This window comes from Pleurodeles waltl, chromosome 7 (assembly GCF_031143425.1).
Source record: "Pleurodeles waltl isolate 20211129_DDA chromosome 7, aPleWal1.hap1.20221129, whole genome shotgun sequence".
Classification (NCBI taxonomy): Eukaryota; Metazoa; Chordata; class Amphibia; order Caudata; family Salamandridae; genus Pleurodeles; species Pleurodeles waltl.
In genome coordinates, this window is record NC_090446.1 from 1,328,945,157 (window position 1) to 1,328,971,180 (window position 26,024).

The 26,024-nt window shown below is 41.2% G+C and overlaps 1 protein-coding gene across 1 annotated transcript in view; it reads left to right on the forward strand.

Moving 5' to 3' along the window:
• Window positions 1-26,024, forward strand: part of GRIN2D (glutamate ionotropic receptor NMDA type subunit 2D) — a 1,291,669-nt gene that overhangs the window by 418,617 nt on the left and 847,028 nt on the right. Inside the window, exon 3 of the mRNA XM_069200679.1 lies at window positions 1,427-2,019. Coding sequence (XP_069056780.1) covers window positions 1,427-2,019 — 593 coding nt within the window. The remainder of the gene's footprint in view (window positions 1-1,426; window positions 2,020-26,024) is intronic.

Genomic DNA, 26,024 nt, shown 5'->3' on the forward strand with positions numbered 1-26,024 from the left:
AAGAGATGCATTTAGGTACTTCATTGCCACTAGCCAATAGGTACTAATTTCCAAATCACACTCAAATTCGAGATTACTCATTTGTTCACCTCTCAAGTATTAACTTTACAATTGCTACTTCTGTGAATTATATCTGCCCGCGTCCCTACTTTCCCTCAGGATGGGCGGTGTTGATCCATAACAAGGAGCACACATTTTGGGGAAAGCATAAACCCCACAGCAGACTCTGAACTGACCCATTCAAATTCAAGCAAAAACACAACTCTTTCAAATGGATGGCAGCGTGTAAAAGTCAAAGTTTGGGGAGAGTGTGAGATGGTGAAAAAAAATAGTGCACTGTTTGTGATCTCTGACATTCGAGTTAGTGATAGGTATCAAGAGAGACACACCACAATCATACAATGTGTCTACAGCTCCCATCGGTGGGCTTACGTGATTGGTGCCCAGTATTAGGGTTATCCACCAAGAGTCAGCCAGTTGGACACTTGACATGTTTTGGTGAGCAGCAGTGTTCCCAGTAGCTTTACAATACCTTTGGTGTTCTAATAACTAACCAACGATACATTACTCAGACATTGGTTTTTCATTCCTGTTTGTGTACATCAAACTATTCAGCTACCATGACAGTTCATCCACATTTAACGTTAGCTAGCAGTACTTTCGATTTAAAAAAAACTGATCGCTGTTTCTCTTCTCTCCTTTCCCTTCTCCTCCCTGTCAATCTCTTTCACTGTCACTCTCTCTCTACATCTCCATTTTTCTCTCCGTCTTTTTTTCTTTCATCCTTTTCTCTGCTTTCTTTTTATACATGTTGTCTTTTCCACGTATTCTGGGATGTTTGTGTCTCTGTTTCTCGCTCTCCGTTATTTTTCGTTTTACTGTCTTTTCTTTGTTAAAACAACTTCGTCGAAAAATCTATACTCGTTCCTCACATCCCTCTCTTCATTTACATTTTGTCTTCTTCCGTCTGCAACTTTTTTACATTAAATTACATTTGCTTCTTTCCTGCTTTGTGCTTTTCTTCCCATTTCTTTGTTTTTCTGCCTTATTTTGGTTCTTTCTTTTATCGTTTCCTGCTTTCTTTGCTTTTGTGTTTAATCTCTCTATTTCTGTATTTTATTGCCTTCTATTTATTTTATTGTCGTTTCATTCATTCTTGTTGCCTTTATTCTCTTCATCGTGCTGTTGTCCATTTCTTTTTCTGTCTTTCTTTACTGTTCTTTTAATGCGCCTCTAATTATGGCCAACCTCACGTTCTCTCTGCCTTTAACTTATCTGTTATTTTTCGCTCTCTTTTCTGTTAATTCTTTACCTTCTGGGCTTTCTTTATGTTTATTCTCGTGTTTCTGTTTTTCACTTTTTCGTTTTACCTTCACACTTTTCCTGTTGTCCAACTTCTGCATTCCTCCTATCTTTTCTTTCACAGGAGAAAGGGTCTACATTCCTGCAACTCGGCTCTTCCACCGAGCAACAGCTCCAGGTCATCTTTGAAGTCCTTGAGGAGTATGACTGGACGGCCTTCGCAGTCATCACTACCCTCTTTCCAGGCTATGAGGACTTTGTGGATTACATTGAGTTACTGACTGACAGCAGCTTTATTGGCTGGGAGAACCGTGGTGTTCTGACACTCAACCTAACGGATGACCCCAGCAGCTCCCGCCTAAAGCGCCAGCTCCGTGAGATCACTGTTCAGGTGCGTCTACTCTACTGCTCGCGGGACGAGGCAGATGGAGTATTCCGGGCTGCACGCGAGGCAGGCCTTACTGGCCCTGGCTACATCTGGTTCATGGTTGGCACCAACCTGGGTGGCACAGACTACATGCCAGAGCATTTGCCCGTTGGGCTCTTTACTGTGCTGTCAGAGGGCTGGAAGGACGACCTCCGGCACAGGGTACAAAATGGTGTTGCCATCATTGCTAAGGGTGCCGAAGCACTGTTCAAAGACTATGGCTTCATCCCGGAATTTAACAATGACTGCCGGGCTCCCAACTTGAGCCATATCAATGAGAACCTCCACAGGTAAGTCATGCAATGTCTTTCATTTAGGTTCAGGGGTATGGGCGCTACAGGGAAGGGGGTTACCTAATGAAGTCTAATAGCAGTCACCTCCTCCTCAAAAAAGCACGTTGGCAAAGCTTATTTTGTTTTTTCATGTTTTTTGCATCTCTTTATTGCGGGCTGATCCACTATCACATGGTATATACTGTAAAGTAGAGAAGAAGAATATGAATAACACAATAATAGACCAGTGCTTAAAGAGGGCCCCTGTAACTAATAATAATATGCATTTTAGTCAAATCAAACATTCTTTGCTAACACCTGACATAAAAGTAGAATTGTGAAACGTGATCTTCCAAATAAACTCCAGACATCACAAGCTGAATTAGAGGCCCCTATGCAGTTTTCTCATTTTAGTCTTCAGATACTTAAGTGGCCTGGCCTGTTCCTCTATACCCTTACGGCCTCTACGTACATTATTACCGTCAGTACCACTCCTGACTTCAGATTAAGCCCCACATTGATAACTTTCAGCATCATCTTCTGAAACCACCTTTTAAAACACAAGAGCTCTCCTTCCAATTATTTGCAGCCCCACAGCCCAAGGCCCTTGGACAAAAGATGATTATCACTCCTAGGTCCGGCATGTAGTGGAACTATCTTTTTGTACCACCTCCTAGGTCCTCTAATATTCTGTTTATGTCTTCCTTTCTTTTTCTCTACATCTATTTTTCTGTCCTGCATTATTTATTTATCATTCATTCTGGTTTTCTGCCTTTATACATCTCATGTTTCTTTAGTGCGTTGTTTAAGTTTTTCTGTAATGCTCTTGCTTTTCCCATTCCCCATGGTCATGCTTACTTTCTATTTCTTGCTAAACCAAACATCAGCTCAGAATAGCTGTAAATTAATTATTACAAATAAAACAATGAAAATACAAACAGTGAAAAACATCTACAGACCTGAACAGATCATCAGGAATACGCTACATATGGTGCATTCCTGCCTTGTCCCGTTCATGCAGCACTGGGTGAAATAATAATAAATCTAGTCCTTAGTTAATTGCTAGGTTTCTCCTCTTTGACACCCGTTTTGATTAGCTCTTCTCCCACATTTTATTAAATTTGCAAATTTTGCGAGCTTTGTCTAGTTTATCACATAACTGTACCAACTATGGACAAACAAACAGTCTCAAGATATTGCATCTCAGCTTTAAAGATTATTTGAACTAGACAGAAATCACCCTCACCTTTATCTAAATAGGAAAACCTAACCTTCTATGCAACCGTTTTAAAGTTTGCTGATGAGCAAACGTTTTTCATAGCTACTGTAATAATCTTTGTCAAAAAGGCAATTTTTTACCGACTGTGGCCACCTCTTTATTCATTTTTATTTACTTACAAAATGTAATATTGAAAAGGACAGAACCACTTTATAGATCTCGCATGCATGGTTTGTGTACCCTGGATTGGCCTTTACATTTAAACAATAGACTATCCCAAGGGCCCAGTTATAACATGATGCAGTGAAAATGTAGCTAATCCGAGATGAGGTTTGTGAGGTTGGGTTAAAATTCATGGGTTTTGTAAGAAGCTAAAAGAGGGGTGGGTTAGGGCAGTTTTAGCAACAGTCTTGTTCAGATACAGACTGGATCTTCCATGTGACATCCTTCAGTCCCTGTTAATGTATCACTGCAATCAGGTTATGGCTAGCAGACGTGGAAGCACTTCTATTAGGAAAGGTCAGGCTTTTATAAGAAAAGGCGAGCAAATTGTCTTTTTATTAGGTGAGCGGGATGGCCCCCCAACATTGAAATGCTGTTTTTGGCAGAGTGGAGAAAATCCGTGCGGAGATGTGGTTCACAGGCCCAGCCTCTTACCAGTCTGTGTCCTGCTCCTCATGGCTGTGTGCTTGACAAAATACCAGCCGGACTTTTCTCCGGGTTAGGGTTTGAGCTATGTGCTGGTACTTTAAGATAACTTGGAATGTTAACTTAGAGAATGTGAAGTTTGGGTTTTCAGACGGGGGGAGACGAGCAGTGGAAGAGAGAGATCCTGGGCGTCCTGGGAGACCGTGCACTCTTTAACCAAACAAAGGTGCCCACCTCTGTCAGTGAAGCGCACCAGCAGCTGTGAGTTTACGGTTTACGTCGCAGTTCTTTTAATAAAATGGCGTCGCGCACCTCTGCGTGGCCTACGGGTGCGAGGATGTTACGGAAGACTGCCTGCGGTTATTTCCCCTCAGTTTTCTGCCAGCAAACAACATTCCTTCCAGTGGATGGTTACTTTCAAAAGACCCGAAAATTATTTTCAGCCTGACACAAGGAATCAATTAATAGCTTGCGTTTCCTTTTTTGCCTGGCTGCCTTTTCCATTTGCCTGTTTTAATTTCTTTCCTGTATTCGTCGTTCCTATGCCCTATGTGTGTGTGTGTGTGTGTGTGTGTGTATTTGTGCGTTTGGTTTGGGAGGGGTGGACCTTCTAGCGATTTTTTTTATTCTGAGAGAACCATGTACCTAACCAGGGCTTTCAATGGAGAGTTCGTTGGAAAAGCAAGAATAGAGATATGCGGTTTTGAGGAGCAAATACATTCTCTGGCACCCGTTATTCTCTTAAGCACCGTGATGTTTCACCCTTGCCTGCTCCCTCAGTAGAACCCCCTCCGAAGCTGGGATATACTGAGTCCAGGCAATTTTTTCTTTTTGCAAGGCCAATCTCGTGTCATTCCTGTTTGTCGGGGTACAGGTATTTCACATATTTTTTGTTTTAGCCTGCTTCTAATTTATGTGTAGTTTTTGCTCATGGGATACTTGTTCGAACAGAAAATGTCTTGGGGGCACCCGTCCAACAGCCGGGTGCTTTGCAGGAGTAACTTTCATCGAGCATCTGTAGTAAATGTACTCGAAGTGCGTTGAGGAGGTGTATTGCAGGTGTGTGCAAAATTTGTGTGATTTTCTTTTGCGTAATGAAACAACATTCTGCAAAAATGATGTGAAATGGAATTAAAGCATTTTGCATAAAAAGGCAAAAAACAGTACCACGAACAACAGCAATTCGCGTTCTACTCATTACATTGCCCATGTTCCTGCATTAGGATTTTTTTATGTGACGGTCTTTATTTACACGGCGAGGCATAATGGTCTACATTTTTGTAATTTCACATAAGTACAGGACTGGAAATTATACATATATACATAACATTGGCATAACGTTAATTTCACCTGGGCTTTGTATGTTGCACGAGTTTTGCCATAACGCTCGTTCAATTTTCACACAGGTAACTAACAAGGGGTATTCAAATAATATGTGCAGTTTCCATTAACATAACACTAATATGCATGGATACAATTAGGTGAATTTGCAGTCCCTGAAGCTTTGATTGGTCACAGTAGTGTGTATTTGGTTTGCTTGAGCAACTCTTTTGCTGCTATTGGTTTACAGTTTTTTCCAGTTCATTTTCAGGATGGGATGCAGTTAAAGTCAGAAGCTCCAGATACCATTTCCATCACTAGCAGCCCAGATGGAACTATCCTGATGGTGCAGCACACTAATCTCCCTTAGTTCATCTCTCCAGGTCCAGGCCCACAAAGGAAGCCATCATGTCCTACTCATAGGAATATAGAAAGTATAGAAAACAACAGTATTTTCCAAAGAGGGTAGTAATTTGGAATTGAGGTATTATAGAAGGTATAATTATAGCCATGTGACTCCTGATTTGTTTTACAATATACCTTATAAAGTCCCTCTCCTGCTAATACTCACATAATTGTCTGGTGACAGCTGTGCTGTCAAGCCAGACCATAAAAAGGACCTGCTTTTTTGCGCGTACCCTCACCACTCTTGCATTTACTACCAAATTCCTACTGGAATTCGAAATAAATGGCATCCTTGCACCCACACAAAATACCCTCTTTTAAATTCTTACTTCTACTCACAAATAAATAAACATTATACCTGATCTCCTCCCACCCACTCCTATCAGCTTCTGTGGCTTCCCTTCCTCTCCTGCCTTAAACTATGCTCTCTGCTCTCCATCGGATCAAAGACCTGGCACTGCCCTACATAGCAATACTAGTTATTTTACAGAGTTTGTCACTTTCAGTGTCCCAGATAGACTTTAGGGGGGCATTCATTTCATTAAAATGCGTTTTGACCTTCTCACACAATATTTTCAATCTCAGCCCAAATCCCCAATCAGCTCCGCACTACTTATCCAAAGCTACAGTGCAGCTCCAGAAAATAGCGCTCACTTTCAAAATCACACCCCACTCCTATATGTGCTGTTTTAATATTTGGCTTATCATAGGGGATTTAGAACATTCCAGCTACTCAGAAAATATTTATGTATTTACGCATGTCATAAAACTTTAAGCGCTGAGGGAAGGACACCTCAATGTTAATTTGATGGGAAATGGGATGAGAAGTGTCTTTAAGCATGGTCTTTTTTCTTATTAATCTTTGCTTTAGTTCATAAAACCTTTGAACATCAGCAGAAAATCTACTGATGGCAAATGATGACTATATGGCCTATCAAGTCTGATCATTTACTTGCCTGCTCAAAATGCAACCAGTTCTACCTGACCTTCCTCACTGACTTTGCTTATACTAAGCAATCATGTTTTGACATAGTTTTTTAGGTTGAGCCTTCCAGATAGTGCACCTGTCTGTCAAAAGACATATTGTGGGCTTGCAAAGATCTTACGGGGCTTGGAGCCTACCCTTTGCTTTCCATTGGTTGGCATACCTGTTACTAATCTGCCTGCTTCTTATTTGTGCCCCAGCTTGAAAATCCTGTGTCTTTACCCATCTCTTTTGATTGGCTTTTATTTATGGTTATGCATTTCATTAGAGAGCAAGTTTTTTCCAGCTGCCTCCCTCATGTATTTCTCTCACCTATTTGCTTCTCCTTGTCTGCATCCATGTTATGTAATTTTATGGTATGTTATATGTAGCACACCATCATGCGTAAGGGTATCCTGGTGCTTAACAGGTATGTGTGCGTATAGCCCTGCCTATGGTAGTTTGGTTAATGGAAAAGCCAGGCTTCAGCTTCTTGCGGAATTCAAGAGAGGAGGAGACTCTGATGTAGTGTGGGAGGTCGTTATGCAATTTAGGACTGATGTAATAGAACAACTTTCTACCTGATCTGGTTCTGTGTATGGGTGGGATGTGTGAAAGTAGGAGTCCTTTGGAGTGGAGGTGTCTGTGTGGTTGGTGTAAGGAGATGCAACTGTTCACGTAGGTGGGGTCTGAGTTGTGTAGTTCCTTGATTGTGTTTGTGAGGAGTTTGAATTGAGTGTGTCTGTGTATCAGGAGCCAGTGTAGTTCCCTGATGTGTAGGGTGTTGTGAGTTCTGTGTGGGAGATTGAGGATGAGTCTGGCTGACAGGTTCTGTGTGGTTTATGGTCTTCTAATGGGTTGTTTGATAATCCCAGCATAGAAGGTGTTCCTATAATGTAGCTTTCTGGTGACTAAGGCATAAGTCACAGTTTTTTCTTGTGTTGCTTGGGAGCTGTTTGAAGAACATCTTCAGCATCTTCAGTGTGTGTAAGCAGGATGCAGTAATAGCATTGACAGTTTACTGTTGATGATTATTCTGAGGCTCCTGGTGTGGGTGCTTCGTGTAGGTGTGCCACCGAGTTCATCCAGCCACTAGTTGGAGTCATATGGTGAGGTTTTCTTGTCAAAGATCACTACTTCTGTCTTGTTGATGTTGAGCTTGAGAAACTTGGCTTTCATCCAGTTAGTGACTTCAGTCAAGCAGGTGGTGGGGGCTTGTCCAAGAGGGAGAGTATGAGTTGCATGTCATCTGCGTAGGAGAGCATGTTGATGTGGGGGGCACAGATAACATTGTCCAGAGGATTTGTGTATGTGTTGAAGAGGGTGGGTCTGAGCGATGAGCCTTGATGCACTCTGGCATATGAGTTTGCAAGCTTACAAGGAGTAAAGTGCCAGGCCAACAGCTTATGTTCTATCCGTTAAGAAGGAGTAGATCCAGCAGAGAGTGGGTCCTTGGATGCCAATCTTATGCAGGTGCCTGATGAGGATGGGGAGTTAGACTGTGTCAAATGCTGCAGAGAGGCCGAGGAGATTGAGGACTACCATGGGGCTTCTATCAAAGATCATGTGGATGTCATCTGTAGCAATAAGTCCTGTTTCTAGACTGTGGTTGAGCCTGAGTCTGAACTGCATGGCATAGAATGGCAGAGGTGGTCGGTGAGGCATGTATTGATTAGTTTATCTAAGACCTTTGCTGGGCATGGTAAGATGGAGACTGGTCTGTAGTTGGAAAGCATAGATGAGTCAGCAGATGATTACTTGAGCAGGCACATGACAGTGGCATGCTTCCAGGTGTCCAAGATTATGGCTGAGTCAGTGGAGGTATTGAGGATGAGTGTTTGTGCTTCGTTGATCGGTAGGCATCTCTTCATTAAAGTGTGGTCTGGCCAAGGGTCAGATAGAGTCCTGCAAGTGGATGGTCTTTATGGTAGCAGCGATTTTGATAGTGATGACGGCAGGCGATGAGCTCCTGGTTCGGTCATCCACTGTGATGAGAAGTTGAGTGTTGGGGTCCGGTTGAGGGTTGATGCTGTTAGTGCTGGCATAGATCCACAGGAGCTGTGTGCCTGGTGTTCATATCCACAGGTAGCAGGTTCCTAGGGCTGATTTTAAGATGTCTTGACTTTTTCTCCATTTGCACTACAGTTGCTTGCAGTGGCATTTTGTCAGCCTGAGTTCCTCAGTGTACCAGCTGGCCTGTGGTCAGACTCCTGTCATTGGGTTGCACTTGAGCAGAGCCAGGGTGTTGGCACATGCAGTGATCCAGCTGTTGAGGTTTTTGATGAATTTCAGCAGGTCCCTGGTGTGCTTGGGCCAGTGTTTGAAGAGAGCAGAAGCCCACTCCTCTTCTGGAATGGTGTTACAACTGCACTGGCATTTCTGGTGGTGATATGTCTATAATGATGCAGGATGGATATGGTAAAACTGATGTGGGAGTGGTCTGTCCAGGGCATAGTTGCTGACTGAGGAGGAAATCAGGTCCAGTCGGTATCAGGCAGTGTGTGTGGGTTCGGTAATGTGCTGGGTAAGGCCAAGGTTTCTGAAGTTTTTTAGAAGGATCATAAAGTTTGGTTCAGCGTGTTTTTTTACATGGAAAGTTAAGGTCTCCGAGGAGGATGAAGATGCTGGTGTTGATGATGAGGGGTGAGACAAAGTTCATGATGTTGCTGGTGAAATTGGTTTGGGGTCCTTCTGGCTTGTGCTGACGGTCTTGCCTAACGATCTTGTGGCCACCAGGGTTGGCTGTACTGATATCCATTTCAAGGTTGGGTTTAACAATGTTTTTGTGAGAGAGTACAAGTCTGGAGCGTGGTCAAGCAGCATGTCCCATATCTCAGTGGCATGTTTAGTGAGTGAGCAGGTGCTGAGGAGCATGCATGCATTATTGCCCACGCCTAATTTTAATGTAATGTGCGTGCACTTTAAGTCAAAACTTAAGAACCTGGATAAATAAACAAATTATCAGAGTTGCAGAGAGGGCAAGCACTTTTTGTGGAAATATACAATATCTGTTGAATCAAAACATGTAGTCTGGGCTATCAAATGTGGGCAGAGCCAAAGCCCATCACTAGTGATGCTCCCATAATTGTCTGGCGACAGCTCTGCTGTCAGAGCAGACTAAAAAGTTGGAGTAATTCCTTTGAAAACGAAGTATACTAAAATCAGAAAAAGCACACTGAAATGTTAGAGAGGTGGCTAGCTATAAAGGAGTGATATACAAGTTGAATGACCAATTATAGGTATTTGAGGACATCTTGGGGACTTACTTAAATTGGCTGCTTCCAAGAGAGCGAAGCTCTCACCTGAATGACAATGGTCTGGTGCATGCTGACAACAAGCTCAGAGCCTTGGTAAATTGAACACATCGAGCCTCAGCCAAGCTAGTATTCTGACATTGCTAAGCACAATGGCTACTCGGATACTTTGTGATAACTGCTGGAGTGATTAAGGAAAATCACAGTTTGCACCCTGCTTACTTAGACCCCATTTAGCAGACTTCTACCCTAGTATTCTTTTTTCCCTTTTTCCTCCCTCTCTTTCTATCCAAGCATCTTCTGTGAGAACCTCTGGTATTTTATGTGTAGATAGAGTCTGCTTTGCTGTGTTGTTATCGAATATAAATTTCAAAAAAGATATGTAAACAGGAAAAGCAGGGTGAATCAGAGGAAACATCATAGTATCTAAGGATTTCAGAGGGGATTTTTGGGTAGGGCAACTACATTTTCAATTGTGAATACGAGAGAATGCAGCTTAAATAAGATCAGAGATTAACATTAAGAAGTTTTACATTTTTCAGAAAGGAGACCCTTTTGAAGAATGTGGCACAGGAGCTGTGCTTATAATCCCACCCCCATACTACAGTTGCTTAAACAAATTACGATTTATTACATTGTCCAAAACAGTAAGTTAAAAATCTTAAAAACTACTATTTTTACAAATAGCACACTTGTTTTTTTATTGTAATATTTTCAGTACATTACAAATGACTAATGACCTTCATTTCGAGTCCCCCAAAGTTATGTTTCGCATAGATATACATGTCTGATTCCGAGTGGGCTGGTTTTTCCGCTCTCACAAATAATGTGACAATGAAGGATTCAGATGAGGTGAACAAAACAAGGAAAATTATGCCTGATACTATCATTATGAACACTCTAGCACTTCCTTAATTTTCTCAAATGTTAACTGGATCTGCATCAAGAAAGGAACCCTAACCATAAATGTGGTGAGGCCAGAGTCAGGAAGGAGGCACCTTCTTTAATGGGTACCTAGTTAGTCATATACTCATTCACTGTGTATGGTCATTATGAGTCTGGGGGGTCACTTGACCGTCAGACTCGCAGTGGCGGTCGGACTGCCGCCAATGCGGCGGTCCAATTGCCACATAATGACCACAGCGGTCGGTCGGTCCGCCAGCACAGCCAGGATTAGGGATCCCGCCTGCTTGGCATTCGCAGCGGTCCTAATCCGTCAGTTACGACCTTGTTCTCTGCCATTGATTTCATGGCAGTAACACTGCCATGAAAAGGTTAGCAGAGAACGGGTGCAGGGGGCTCCAGGGTTGCCCCTGCACTGCCCATGCAATTGCATGGGTATCCCTGATCAGCACCCTAACAATGTTCACTGTCTGTTCAATGTCAGTGAACATTGCGAGGGTGCTGGTGCACCCTGCATCCTACAGCATTGCGGCTGGCTTGATTTCGAGCCGGAGACAATACTGTAGAGTATTTCCCACTAGGCCAGCGGGGGGCAGAAACTCAGGTTTCCACCCACTGACCTAGCGGGAAACTCTTAATGGGCCCGGTGGGTAGGTAGCCACTATGGTGGCAACCTTCCCATCGGCCTAAACCACCCGCCAAACTCGTAATCAGGCCCTTAGTTACTGGGCTTCATCACTAAAATTCACTTTCCGCGTCTCTCACTCTACTACATAGGAAACTCAGCAATATGTTAGTGGCTGTACAGCCAGGAGCTCTGCTTACAAGACAGTGGGGCTGTTGTCACCTGCAGCCCAGGGCGCCAATCTTCATAGGGGCACAAGAAACCGGTGCATTAAAGTTATTCAAACAGCTGTGCTCTCTCCCTTTTGAACACAAAAACAGCCCCCGCTGCCTCATTTTATTCACTAACAACTGTGAGGACATCACATTTCTTTTTGCCCAGGGAGAAGTCCATGAAATGCACTGGATTATATGGTGTTGCACCATTTGTATTACACCAATGCTTTTTAAAAAAAGGGATAGTGCACAGTAAATAGAGAGACTAAGACTGCTTTAGTATGCTAATTGCAGATACGGGTGAGTGCTCAAAGATACATAAGGTTTAACAATCAATGCCTGTCCATTTGAAGTCTTTAACTGGCATTTGATTCAATAACCGCTCTTGGCAGATTAGTCTCCCTCCCACTTGTGCGTGGTGCCAAAACCAGTCCCTCGAGATTAAAATGCAATTGGTTTGTTCACAGGTTCCAAGGCACTGCTCTACGGTTTCGATCATTCTCCAAGCGCAGGGCTGATGATAAAGTTGTCTATTTCTATAAAGTTTCCAGACTGCATACTGTGGCTTTTCATTTTACTTTTCTTTAATAAACAAATTTAGTTTAGTTCAACATATGTACAAAATCATAATGACTATATAAGGGGTGCAGAAAGGTAGTCCTAAATTTGAGTTCCATAGTTCCTAAAATTGTCTTTGCCCTAATAATGTGTAACAGCCCAAAACATTCACTAATCCAATGTAACCATTAGCACAGATTAGAATTTTGAAGTTTCATTGAGTCAGTTATCCAAATAAGATTCATAGATGGTAATATCAATTGGTTGACAAACTTAACATACCTGCGTCAGATGCAGGACATTTGTCTAATTTCAAAATATGCCCCAGGAGTCTACATTTTAGATTGACTTTTCCATTTTCATTCTAACTGTGGCTATTTTGTGTTTCAGGGTAATTATGGGTTCAAGGATCCTGATTATAAAAACTACAGGTGCACATTAGAAATGGAATATACATTAAAAGAGCTACCATACATCGAACAGCTTGATTGCAAAGGCCAGCATTCATCTTCCCTAATATAAAAACTATTCCACTTCCACATCCATCATTATCACCATATCACACTACCACAAATCAATTTTAATAGTTAATAATGCATTTAATCCTTGAAATAACCCAACCACACAAGATTGCCTTTCCCTTCCCCTCTATCCAAATACTCTCCAAACTATCTTATATTCCACAAATCAAGTATATATTTTCCAAATTCCCAGCTAATGTCTCCAACTCTGAGCAAACTGAAGGCAGGAAAATGCATAGTCCAATAGATGACTTTGCCATTATATGTATGTTTTACTCAATATCACTTTCTATTGAACTCAAGACACACTATCTATTAAATAGGTCACTTAGGGCCTAATTTAGATCTTGGCGGAAGGAATACTCCATTGCAAATTTGACGGATACCCTGTGCACCTTATTACGATCCCCATGGGATATAATGGGATTGTAATATGGCAGTCAGGATATCCATCATGTTTGTAATGGTGTTTTCTCCTCCGCCAAGATCTAAATCAGGCCCTTAGTTCTAGTGATGAGCCCTCAGCTTCCTGGCATTTCATAAGATAGCCATGTTACATATTGTTATACCCCACATTTTGTAGAGACAAAAATGTGTGGGCAGAAACCTGGTTTTTGTTTTGACTATAATACAATATTTATGTTATCAGAAAGTGAGAACGAGTGAATAATATTTATAACATTTTGATTGTTAAAACATTTTCTAAAACTCTATATTAACCTAAATGTCTCCTAAATTCACAACTGCAGGTTTTGCAACTTCAAAAAAAGTTTTTTTACATTGACCAAAAGAAACGTATGCTGTACTTTTTAAAAAAGTGATTGTTTTATTAGAGCTACTGCTAACCTAAAGTATTTTCCGTTGCAGTAAAATATTGTGTTAATCAATGTTTTGCAATACATTTTGATGTAAAATAAACTTTAGTTTGAATCACACAAAAACCAACAGTCGAGAATGGATCTAGAATTTTGCCTACAGCTTCTTGATACTGCCTAATTTAATAGTATATATTTTTTTATGTAGAAGTACTGTTCACCCATATTATGAAAGAATGAAAATCGATAACCATGAAACTGACACCTACAAGTTGAACTGGTGCTGTGACTGGGGTTATGGCCAATAGAACTGCCAGTTCCATTGTAGAATTAACACTTAATAAACTTGTTGCTGTAGAAGATAACTATTCTCCAAGCAGGAAATATATTGATCAATAAGCTATGTGAAAACTAAGGCAAAAGAATGAGAAATTTATTGGGCAACTATTACAATGAGAGCAGCAAACACATGCTTTATGGGCTGTATGACATAAACCCACCACAACCCCTCCTTTATCACTCACAGATTCTACGTCCAACAGTGGATAGAAGGGGAATCTGGCATAAAAGCCTTTCTTAAATCACAAAGACGGCCTTCTTTCACAAAAATGGATGGCCTTAAATCACAAAAATAACCTCCATTGTGGCATCAGCAAATCTATCACTCAAGCAAACACATCCCGAATCTTCCTCCCCTCTCAACCCACCTTGCAGGCTTAAAGAGGAGGCTTGCCTTCCTGTTTCAAAGGCCCTGCTTCTGTTGCAGTGCAGATCCTTGTCTCATCTTATTATTTTATAATAGTGAGTGATTGGACACTGCATTAAGGTTGATGAACCTTTTGTATGGATTATATTGATTGCCACATTGATTATTGAAATATAAAACACCAACATTAAACAATGATAATATTTGCAGAAGAATCAATAAATGACACACCATGACACATTTGGCCATGAGTAACCACACCTTTTAGTCTCAATTAAAATATTTATTTCCCTATATTAACAATGCTAAAGTCAGAAAAATTATTCTCAACACCAAATGGTACAAACAAAGTAGCATCACAGGCTGGCAAATTGCTCTGAAAAAATCTTATTTTAAACAGAGAAAATAAAGCAATGCACTCAATTATTAGAACACAAATTAATAACATGAGTATCTGTGTATGAGAGATAAAATACATTTGATTCAGCAATATACAATGTCAAATCATAAGCATAGAGAAAACACCTCACTAGCCTCAAATTAGCAATATCATGTTGGGCATCATGCAAAGGTTTTAGTAACATAAATTTAGAAAACATCTAGCTATGGCACTATCAGAAATAGCAGCAGAATTTTGAGCAGTAGCAGTTTGGTACCTATAAAACAAAAAGACCAATACAAATACACAGAATTCATACATTTACCTCTCCATAAGGTAAACGGCACTCAAGTTACAGCTTCATCAGGGGGACATCAGAATCAGGGCAAAGGCAGTGAAAAGAGTTGACAGTTGAGAAATTTGGACTCTAAATTCTCTGAACCTTCAAATTAATTATTTAAAGCAGGCAGCATAGCACTATAGGCTCTAAGCACTAGGGACCATATTTGTACTTTTTTTTCTCTGCATTTGCGTCACTTTTTGATGCAAAAGCCGCACAAACATACAAAATACAAATATATTTTGTAAGTTTGCGCCACTTTTGTGTCAAAAAATGACGCAAATGCGGTGCAAAAAAAGTATAAATATGGGCCTAAGTGCTAAAATAAGCACCAGCATTTTTTTTGCATGGAGCCTAGAAAAATAATTTAGATTAATAAAGTACCAGAAGTCAGTGGACTTACTGGCAAAACATGAAATGTCAAAGTGACAGATCATAAGAATAAGAAGTGAAGCCTCTGGAAACCAGTGAAATAGTGCAAAAAAAGATGCCAATGTCTGATTCACAAACATTAAATTAAACTTGCTAAACTTTTGTGATTGGCTGAAAACTGCATATGTACACAAATCATCCAATCACAAAACATTAGTACGTCAGAAAATATTCCACTATTAACTTAAATATTTAATTTTCCTCTGCCTCTTTATTTTTGTGTAAACACAAAAAGATATTAATTAATTATTATTTTCTGCAATCTTCTCTGCACAGGTTTTGTGAAGGTCTTTTGCTCAACACACCCTGACAGAAATATTAAAACTTTCAACTCAGCTCTTTCCCCTGGAAAGAAATACATTTCATTTGTAGGAGAACACAGATTTAACTCATAATTCACACAAAAGAAGCTTGTAATTCTAGGGAAGCATTTGACACTTTTAACTCAGCTTAGCAAACAGATAACTACAGTGATGACCTTGCTTACTTGAGCTGCAGCAGAGAACAAGTGTTGAAAGAAATACATTTCATTAATAAAACATTGGCAGTGATTCAGCATCAGCTCTGGCCTTGTACTGCCCAAAGGCACTGCAGAAAACTCAAGAATTAACTGCATTTATTCTAACATTATTTTTCAAAGCACATGTTCTTAAAGAGACAGAATATTTTTCTTTTATCACTAAGTAACACATTAAAAAAATATGTGCAGGCCTATCACTCTGATGGCCTTTCAACAAGCACACTTTCCATGTTAACATTTATTTTATTCTCATTTGAAGCATATTTCATGTTAGTGTATCAGTGTGATTACATAAAATAATTATTTCATGTCAAGTCTGCGCTCACACTTCCAGCCTGTGTTGTTTGCGGATGCAGCTCTCTGCATTCCCTACAAGATGATTGTGCACAGGAGAGGAACAGTCTTGACCTTCAATATAAATTATCACCTGAGAGTCCAGAAATATAGCAGCTTCACAGACAGACGTATACACCATTTATAATCATCAAATCAAAAACTGTACACCATGAACCTTTCCTCTCCCTCTGTACTTAGTATCATTTCATATTGCTACATTAAATCTTTCCTAATGATCCTCTTTCACCTAAAACATCCTAACTTCATCTTTTTATATACATTACTTTTAAAACTATTGTGCAAGCCTGGGCCCAGGCTTTCTTCATTTTATTAAACAATCCTCTAATTTTTTAGCAACATAGGCTGTGAGGTGTGCGAGCTCTTGTCCTCAATACATATAAAAGAAGGGTAAAGAGAGAGACGACTTTGGCTCAGCCCTCTCGCCCTCAATATGCTTTCATGGTTTGTCATTGCAGGGTTGGGCTTTCTGTCAAGGCAATGGCATTTTGAGAATGGCTGCATTGTGTTGTTTGTGTTCCCATCAGATTATAGGGAAGAAATTAACTAGTATTTATGTTACACTCCAGCTGTGACAAAATGAAATTGAGGCCCAGTGTGGGTTCTTTGATTTATTTACTTTTAAAACATTTGAATTGCTAATTTGTGGCTGTGCTGCATGGTTTGATTTAAATATATATGTAGTTTTACTACTTTATTTGAGAATTGGGCCCATTGGTCCCAAAGTGATTAGCCTAGGAGCACACAGTTTGCTCCAGTAGACAATTTCAGATTACAATTTGATTCCCCCGATCTCACAGTCCTCAGTTGAGCTACTCAATCCTGTTGGGGTTCTTCCTAAAATAATGTTAGTTGTCAGAAAGCCGAATTGTGATTATACAATTGCAATATCACATTTTGAATGTACATTTTTGAATAACATTAAGACATATTGAATATATTTTAGCAGCACTATCATTAAGGTGAGTCCAGTTGAGCAACCACCATAAACTATCAAAAGACAGTTTACTTATGAAGAAACTGAAATGAGCTATGGGAGGGCTCAAATGGAGACCTGGGCACAGGATAGGAAAACAGATGTGCATTAAAAAAATCTGTATCGATTCAAAGGAAACATACATAGAATGAAACTTAACAATAGAGAAATACATGGATTGATGGAGTTATAAATCTAATGATATGGGGAATTAATATTTAGAAAGATGGGCAGATGTGTGGATAGATATGGATGGATAGCTGGAGTGGGAAGTATATCGAAAAGGTGAAGGTTAGTAGACAAAGTGAATGGATAGGTGGACTCTCCTCTATAAAGGAAAGATGGATGTACAGACGTCTTTCAAGCATCCATGAAAAAACTCTACTAAAACCACTGGCACATGTTGCCATCCTCATCACCCAAGTGTACAACAATTGCATATCATCTGTCTATTCTAGTTTCCTGACCCTTCTCCTGCATTTGTACTTTTTTTAAGGGCGAGCGCAAAGCGCTCCGTTCCGTGTTGTTATCTCTCTTTGGGCTTCAAACCACGCCCATGTCACGTAAGTGTCTTTCATTGGTTTGTGGGCTTGCCTTTTAAAATCTGCTTGCTTTCATTAGTGGAAGGCATGCATACGTCATGCCTTTTCCGGTGGTTAGCCCTCCTCGAGCGCAGCAACCAAATACTGAAAACATACGAGGCTCCACGTTTTCTGTCTGGTTTGTGGACTACTTTTTCTATTTTTTCGCAGCACAATCTCGCTTGGCAGAAGTCGAGCACTATGCATGGCATCGACCCTGTTACATAGTTAATTGCACTTTTGCCGGTTACGTAGATAATTGCACTTTTGCCAATAGGTTTCACTACGAGTGAACTGTTGTTTCCGTTTGTGTGTCTGCTTTGCACTGATGCCGGCCGTCAGCTCGCTTATGTGAAACTTTTACTTTTCAGTTTATATGGCAAGAAAAGTCCAGTTAGTTATGTGAAACTGTTTTATTTTCATTTTCAATTTATGTGGCAAGAAAAGTCCGATTAGGAGTTTACAATGCTAATTGCTCGAGCTCAAGCAAACGTGAGACCGTTTGCATTGCAAATCCTTGTTTCTAAAATACATTCACTTTCAGTCTTTTGTAAAACAAAACAAAAAAGTACAATGCACAGTTTCACTCCTATTAAAATGTTTTAAAAAATAGACACATTTGATTCTCATTGATCCAGTTGGCAATTGTGATGTTGCCTGGTACCTGATATTTTCTGGTAGTGTGCCTCCTGCTCCTACACACTGTAGTGGCTCAGGCCTACAACTCTGGTTCAGGACCTTCAACAACTGATATATCCCTTAACACAGGGCTATAGGGCTATATTGTAGTTTGTGTTTTAAACTTGACTAGGGATTATATCCAAGATTATAAAATGAAATAAAAACCTTCAGTTTTATCATACAATTAGTGAATGCCAAGTCCGCTGTCATATGTAACTTTGGGCCAGATGTAGCAAACGTTTAGCGAGTCGCAAATGGCAAAATTTGCCGTTTGCGACTCGCTAAACGTGTTTCCCAATGCAGAAATGCATTTCTGACTCGCAAATAGGAAGGGGTGTTCCCTTCCTATTTGCGAGCCGCATTGGGATGCAATACCATTTGCGACCGCGTACGCGGTCGCAAATGGCATCGCAGTTACCATCCACTTCAAGTGGATGGTAACCCACTCGCAAATTGGAAGGGGTCCCTATGGGACCCCTTCCAGTTTGTGACTGGACCCAAAAATATTTTTTCAGGGCAGGGAGTGGTCCAAGGGACCACTCCCTGCCCTGAAAAAATACCGAAACAAAAGGTTTCGTTTTTTTTTAAGTGCAGCTCGTTTTCCTGTTAGGAAAACGGGCTACACTTAAAAAAAAAAAAACTGCTTTATTGAAAAGCAGGTCACGAACATGGAAACTGCTGACGTCAGCAGGCCTCCATGTTAGCGAGTGCCTATACTCGCAATGGGGCCGCAAATTGCGACCCACCTCATGAATATTGATGAGGTGGGTCATTGCGACCCCATTGCGAGTCGCAGTCGGTGTCTGAGACACCGTACTGCATAGCAAATTGCGACTTGCAATTTGCGAGTCGGATGGACTCGCAAATTGCAAGTCGCAATTTAGCATTTTGCTACATCTGGCCCTTTGTCTCTACCGCGGCGGAAGGTGCTCAATTTGTTCATCATATTTGACAGAGGGGGGCATGCTGATTATAGATACTTTCTGACAGAGAAGAGAATAAAAGGGGGGCTTTTAGATGAAGATCCATAGATATGCATGTAGTCAGTCACTCAGGTCAAGAAAAAGCAGACTAAAAAGAGAAAGAAACAAAAACGGCACAGTGGTAAAGAAACAAAAAATAAAAAGAGAGTGGAGGATAGATCAACATGCAGATGTGCACAGGCATTTAGAGAACGAGGAATTCGTAGTGAGTAAGTAAATCTTGTAATTGTGTGCCGAATGAAAACATTTACAAATTAAAAATTAAAACACTGTGTGCTACAATAAACAGTGTTGGAAAAATGCTGCGTTTCCAATTTATGATAAATTGACATTTTGTGCAAATAACAATAAAGCGAATGTATTGCCTTAAGCTTTACTAAAACCGCTTTAAAAAAAATTCTTAGTTCCACTAGCCAATTGCATATCTTTTGGGTTGAAACATTCTTTGATTACTGACCGGCAGGCTCTAATATCTAACAGTTTTAAAGATGGAAGTAACATTTTGGAACCTCCTCCCCTGGGTCTAAGCAGCAGCACATCTTGTGGGCCAGCGATTTATTCCAGTTTTTTCAAAAATAGCAGTTCACTGTAAGGCCATAGAATTTCTATTTCTGCCGCAACTCACCTGTCTTGAAAATACCAGATTTCAGTCCCAAGAAAAAGAGAGAAATACACACAGAAAGAAATACAGACAGAAAGAGAGGTGGAGATAGGAAGAGAGAGAAAGACAGAGGTCAGTAGATGTACAAATAAATATACTGGGTGATATAGAAGAAAGGAATATAGCAGTGCTTAATTTGTAAATAAAAACGTGCCGGTGTCCAAAGCCCTCCTCTTAAACACGCGGCTGATGCAATTAAATGTGCGAAAAGGGAATACCGAGGCAGCGTAATACTGAAGCCACCTCGGGCCTCTTCATTCCATTTACAGCCACTCCCTGCCTCTTCAGCTCACTCTTGCAGCGTTCTGCTTTCTCCCATTGTGACGCTTTTTCGTTTTTCTCTTCCTCCGTCTTTCCCAGATGTGTCTTTTGTTCGCAGTAAATGCTTGAGGCAGAAAAATAGGCGCCGGCCCTCAAAAGGTGCTCCGCACTGGAAACAACGAGCACAAGTTAAGGACTGGAATATAGGCCTAGACATGACGCACAGATATAAGACAGGCAGACAATGTATTGATCACAAATGCAAACAATGAGGACAGAAAGGCAGATTGACGAGGGATTGAGGCGAAGCTCCAAAGTGAGTGTGGAGGGCAGCTCAAGTTCATGAGCAACTAAATCGATACTTGTGAGGATGGATATCAGATAAAGAACTGAGGTCCAATAGATACAGAAGAAAGCCTCACCATATAGAACACTATGAAGATTTATTTATAGACGTGAGACAACAGGACTATGTATTATTTTACTCCTTGGATGTATTGTTGTTGGACACAGTGCACGGTGTCATGTAACTTACTGAGTGTTGCTCCTGTTGTCCGATAGATTATTACACACCCACCAGGGTTCATAAAACCATTTTGTTTGATTGGCACCCATCACCAGTAGGTGGTATTGGCACATAGCGTAAACATCCGATGGAAAATGTATTGAAGGACACATAAATGACTACGATTCGTCATCAAAATAATTGGTTTGGAGCAGACTAATGAAGGCAACTTCATGGTTTCAAGAAACAAAACATAAAATCGCCATTTTTTGGCAATGCTGGGAACATTAAAGGCAACCATCTCACCCTTGTGGATGCTTTTCTGCAGAGAATGGAAAATATGATGAACAAATTGAGCTTTACTTTATTTACTGAAGCACAAAGCCAAGGCAGTCAGTGTTTGAAGTGGACTGACCCTTTTTGGCCCATGATGTATGCTTTGATGGATGGAAGGAAAACGTGAATGAACCTTGAACATACCCATGAATGCAGAGGGCGGACCAAAAACCCCTGTATGTATTCTTTATTTTTAATGTTGTCTCTAGGCTACACTAGAAAAATCTAACAAAAGTCTTAGTTTAACCTCTGAGTACTCAGGTGTACAAACCTCAGACACAACGAGCTGGCACTTTGTTTTATGGGCTCACAGAGAAAGTATATCAGTGGGAATGAAAATAAAGAATGACGAAAGTCGAATTGTCAAATGGTTGAATGTAAGATGATGGACAATGTGTGAATAGTAGGGTCTCTTTTTAGGTCTCTCCTGAGACCGCTCATATGCTTTTCTTTGTGAGACATTTGGTTTACGTATGGGAGATAAGAGCCTACCAACTGATTACTATTGGTGAGCTTCACCGTCACTCTCATTTACTTGCTTGTCTTTAGCCAAAGCGTGCCAGCTTTACTTGCTGTTCTTGTGTTTGTCCCTCCTCTAGAGTTGTCCCTGGTACTGTTTTCTTTTGCCCAGTTTCCTACCAATGCTCTTGCTTTTAGATCTACTTTTTTCTTCCTGTGGAAGCACTCCATAACAGTGCATGTGTTTGCTGCCACTGTCCGTCATGTTGCTGACTCTCCCACCCTTTGTCTTGTTGCCCCCTCCCAACTCCCTCCCACTGTCTGTCGGGTAGCTTACCCCTCCCGCCTCCTCCTGCTACCTGTGGGTTTGCTTGCCACTCCTTTTGTCTGTGGGGTTTATTGCCCCCTACTGCTGTCTGTAGTGTTGATTGGCCCCTCCAGCTGTCCCTCATGTTAGGTGCCCTTCCTGCTGTCCATAAGCTTGCTGGCCCCTCCTGCCTTCCTCCTGCTGTGCAATGTGTTCCTAGACCCCTCCTGTTCTCCTCTGCTGCCCCTCATGTTGCTTGCTCCTTCAACTGTCCTTGTTAGCACACCCCACCTGCCAGTACAAAAAAAGAGCTATAACGTGACTAGTTTTTTTTTTTTTCTAACTTTATTTTTTGTTTCCTTAAGCCGTGACACCCAGCCACATTGTTAGTTGCCTTTTCCAACCTTGTCCTATGGTGTTTCTTGTCAGTCCTGCCACAAAAAACAAACTTTGACAGCGCTGAATAGCTCCCACATATGCGAGAGCTATTTGGATCCGACAATTCTGTTTCATGCCATGTTGTACAACAGCTCGACAGCTGTGATTTGATTTGTCTGCCAAATGTAGAGCTGCCCACCAGCCATCTCCATACATTTACAGGAACCGTCATTGGTGTAGGAAATGTTTGGCGGACAGCTCCATCAAAAATGACAACTGGTCTTTACATTTTTCCAATGTTTTTTATTTTTCAAAAATAAACTCCCAGAGTGGGAGTTTGTTTTTGAATAAAAAAAATAATAATGACCCTTCACACCAGGGCTGTTTTCTTCCATGGTGTGGGGGTACATTTTCTTTTTCTACTGTCCCTCACTGCCATGATATACCTGGCAGTGACAGACAGTAAAAAAAACTGTCCACTCTCAATAAGACGAATGGTCAAGCTGCATGCTTCTGACACCACCTACTCTGTTGGGCTATCAGAAGAAGTTTTACGCCATCAGAGTCAGTTTACTCCATTGGCATAATTCTCGAGGTCTTGCCAACTCAAAAATGGGCCGTTGGACTTTGAAAGATCTTGAATCACCATTGCAGTGGATTACCTGCTCGCCAAGTTCTAAATCAGCCCCAGAGACCCACCTAATGCAAATCAGTACAGACCCAGTTGCTCATGGGGCCCTCCTGATCCTTGGTCTTTTCATCCATCCACCATGCATCTTACTGCAAACTACAAAAAACAGAAAATTCAAGGGGTATGAATGTTGTAATAAGGTAGGTAGGACCGTAAGCAGTGCAAATATTTATAAGAATAATTCAGTCGGCCAGTACATTTGAACCAGGTGGTAGATAGACATGAATACACCAACTGGTACGCCTTTGGAAAAAAAAATCAGGTAGAAATGCTGCGGCAAGGAGGTGGTGGTGGACCACTAAAGCCCTCTGCTGGAAGCCAGAGTTACTACATAGATGGACAATGTGTGGGATAGAGAACACAAAAAGAGATAGAGAGGGTGAGAGAGAAAGCTGTTACTAGAGTAATCTAATTCCTAGTGGTTTAATAGCCGATATTTGGTGCTACAAATTTGCATTTTTGGTATTCCTATTATTACGCCTGGAAACTTGAGCAGGCACTATCTTGCTTCGAAAGTTTGACCTGCAAGTTGCACACAGTGGTCTTTAGCAGGCGCTGTAACCCAATGTACTATTACTTCTCCTATGACGTGGCTTAGGCTGTGGCCTAATGGACGGCGTCAATGTCCAGTGCCCTCTATCTGTCATTGCGCCCGGCCGCCACCATGATCAATGTCTTCATGGCCCTTTTTCCAATGGCGGTAATAATAGCCTGCGTCTTTCTGCGGTGACCTCGTTAAACCTTCCCGAGTCCATTGCACGAGCTCTAAGCATGATAAATTCCACAGGTGTCCCCCCTTGGGGGCTGTCAGGGATTCCACCAGCCAGATGGGATTTATTGCCCCTAAGCAGATGCTCAACCTTTTAACCGAAGCCCTGCCCGCCCTTCCGCCACCACTTACCTTGCCGGGGACTACAGGCCGGTCGGGAAGCTCACCGTCCCCATTGGCAGGCTAATCCTTTTGGAGCTTTTGCAAACATACATCATCCATGGAGGAAATGAAAGGCTACGTCGAGCGCTGGGCTGAGCTGGGAATTAAAGTAGATGAATGGAGGATGCGGTTCGCACCTTCTGTTTCTTTGCCGAAGATCCAAACCGCTGGGGATGGGGGAACTACCATTTTATTGTTTGATTTAAAGGCGATGCAGTGTTGAATTTAGGATCATCGCTGGATCCATTTTCTGCCTCTGCGGCCGATTCTTCGTGGAGGCTGCCTACTGTATCCTTCCGAGCCGAAGAGAAATATACCCTAAAGCTCTGTTCGATGTAATGTTAAGAGAAAAATTCATCTTTTTCTGATTCCCCCAAATGCGTGCTGTAGAGCGGCGGAACTATCATCAATCTTCAAACAGTAAAAGTCTCGGTTTCTTACCTTGTTGGCACAAGGTGGTTCCTTTTTTTTTTTTTTTTTTAGAAACGGTCCTTTGATTTTTATATTGTTTGGGAGCAAATAGTATTTGACCAATAAACTCACTTACTGGAATATTATGAAGTGTCTGTTAACTAGGTAATTTTATTTTCCTAACGAAGGTATTCTTATGAAAGCAATAGCTGAGTAACTGAATCATGAGTTTTGTAGAAAAACATTAATGAAGCAAAAATATGTATTTATTGCAAATGTGCGTCCGCACACACATATGAGCACACATGTTCAATAACTCACTTGTTAGTATACCGACACACACACAAACACCTACACACCCGCATCCCTGCAGAGAGACCATAGATACATTCACTAAAATAATGCATGTAAGCACAGACAAGCACATGTATATCTACATCCTTGTAAATAATTCCAGACGCAAACACATAAATGCATGCACCGGTACACATGGACAGACATTCCGCAACAGGCCCCCACACAGCACTGCTCATAGAGGCAAACTTGCGTGCATACATGCACATGCATGCACAGACTCCACCACAGACCGACAAAGAGATAGACACAACCCTACCACACACACAAGTGCGCACACACACCCACACAGACACACACAGCAACAAGTGCCACGAAGAATTGTATCTTTCTCTACCTCATGTGCTGTACGTTCCCCTTCCATGCTGGCGCTACTATTAAAAGTAATGTAACAATGTCATTGGAAAGCGAAAGGGGTAGTTAGGGAGGAATATGAGTGTGTTTATGATTATAGTCTGTTCCACACAAGCTGCATGGACAAGGGACAAGACGCATAAATGTGTAACAGTCGCAGAAAATCATGACAGGGTACCCCTCTTGTTCGCAGAGTGCTTTGAAGCCCTTAGTGGCCACTTGTAGCCCTCCACCACTCTGTGCCGGGAGCACGCACTGAGTTCAGAGGAGTGTGGGAGTGTTGAGGTTCTTGAGGTTCCTCACCATTTCTGCGGTCTTCCAGGGACTTGGAGTTACTGTCATTTCATGGAGCCCTTTCTAATCTCCCACAGAAGACACTCTAAAGCTCTCTTCAGCCAGACCTACAAATGGCAATTTTTATGTACTTACTTTATCAGTTTTACATTTTTGTAGAGCAAACCCTTGCTCTGAGACTTTAGTACTTAGAAAAATAACAATATAAATAAACAACAGTACAGGAGTTAATTTAGCAATTAAAACGAAATGAGACATAGAAGGTGAATAAACATATATTTAAAGAAATAATTCAAGCCTGGGTTGGAAACCTAGTGAAATTATATAGGTAGCAATAGACAGAGAAGAAATAACGAGTAATTGGTAAAGAACAGCAAAACCAATTGATAACATCGCTTTTCAGATCCATACGGAATGCTGAAAGAGAAAGAAAAATGCAAATGCTGGATGGGACATTATTCTTAACCTTGGGGTTAAAAACAGAGAAGGCTTGGGTGGATATGTTATTATTAACACTGGGGATGGAAACAGAGAGACAAGGCTTGAATTAATATGTTATTCTTAACACTGGGAATAGAAACATGGATGACTTGAGTGGGATGTTATTCTTATCCTTTGTTGATGGAAACAGAGAAGCCTTGGGTGGCTATGTCGTTCTTAACCCTTGTGATGAAAACGGAGA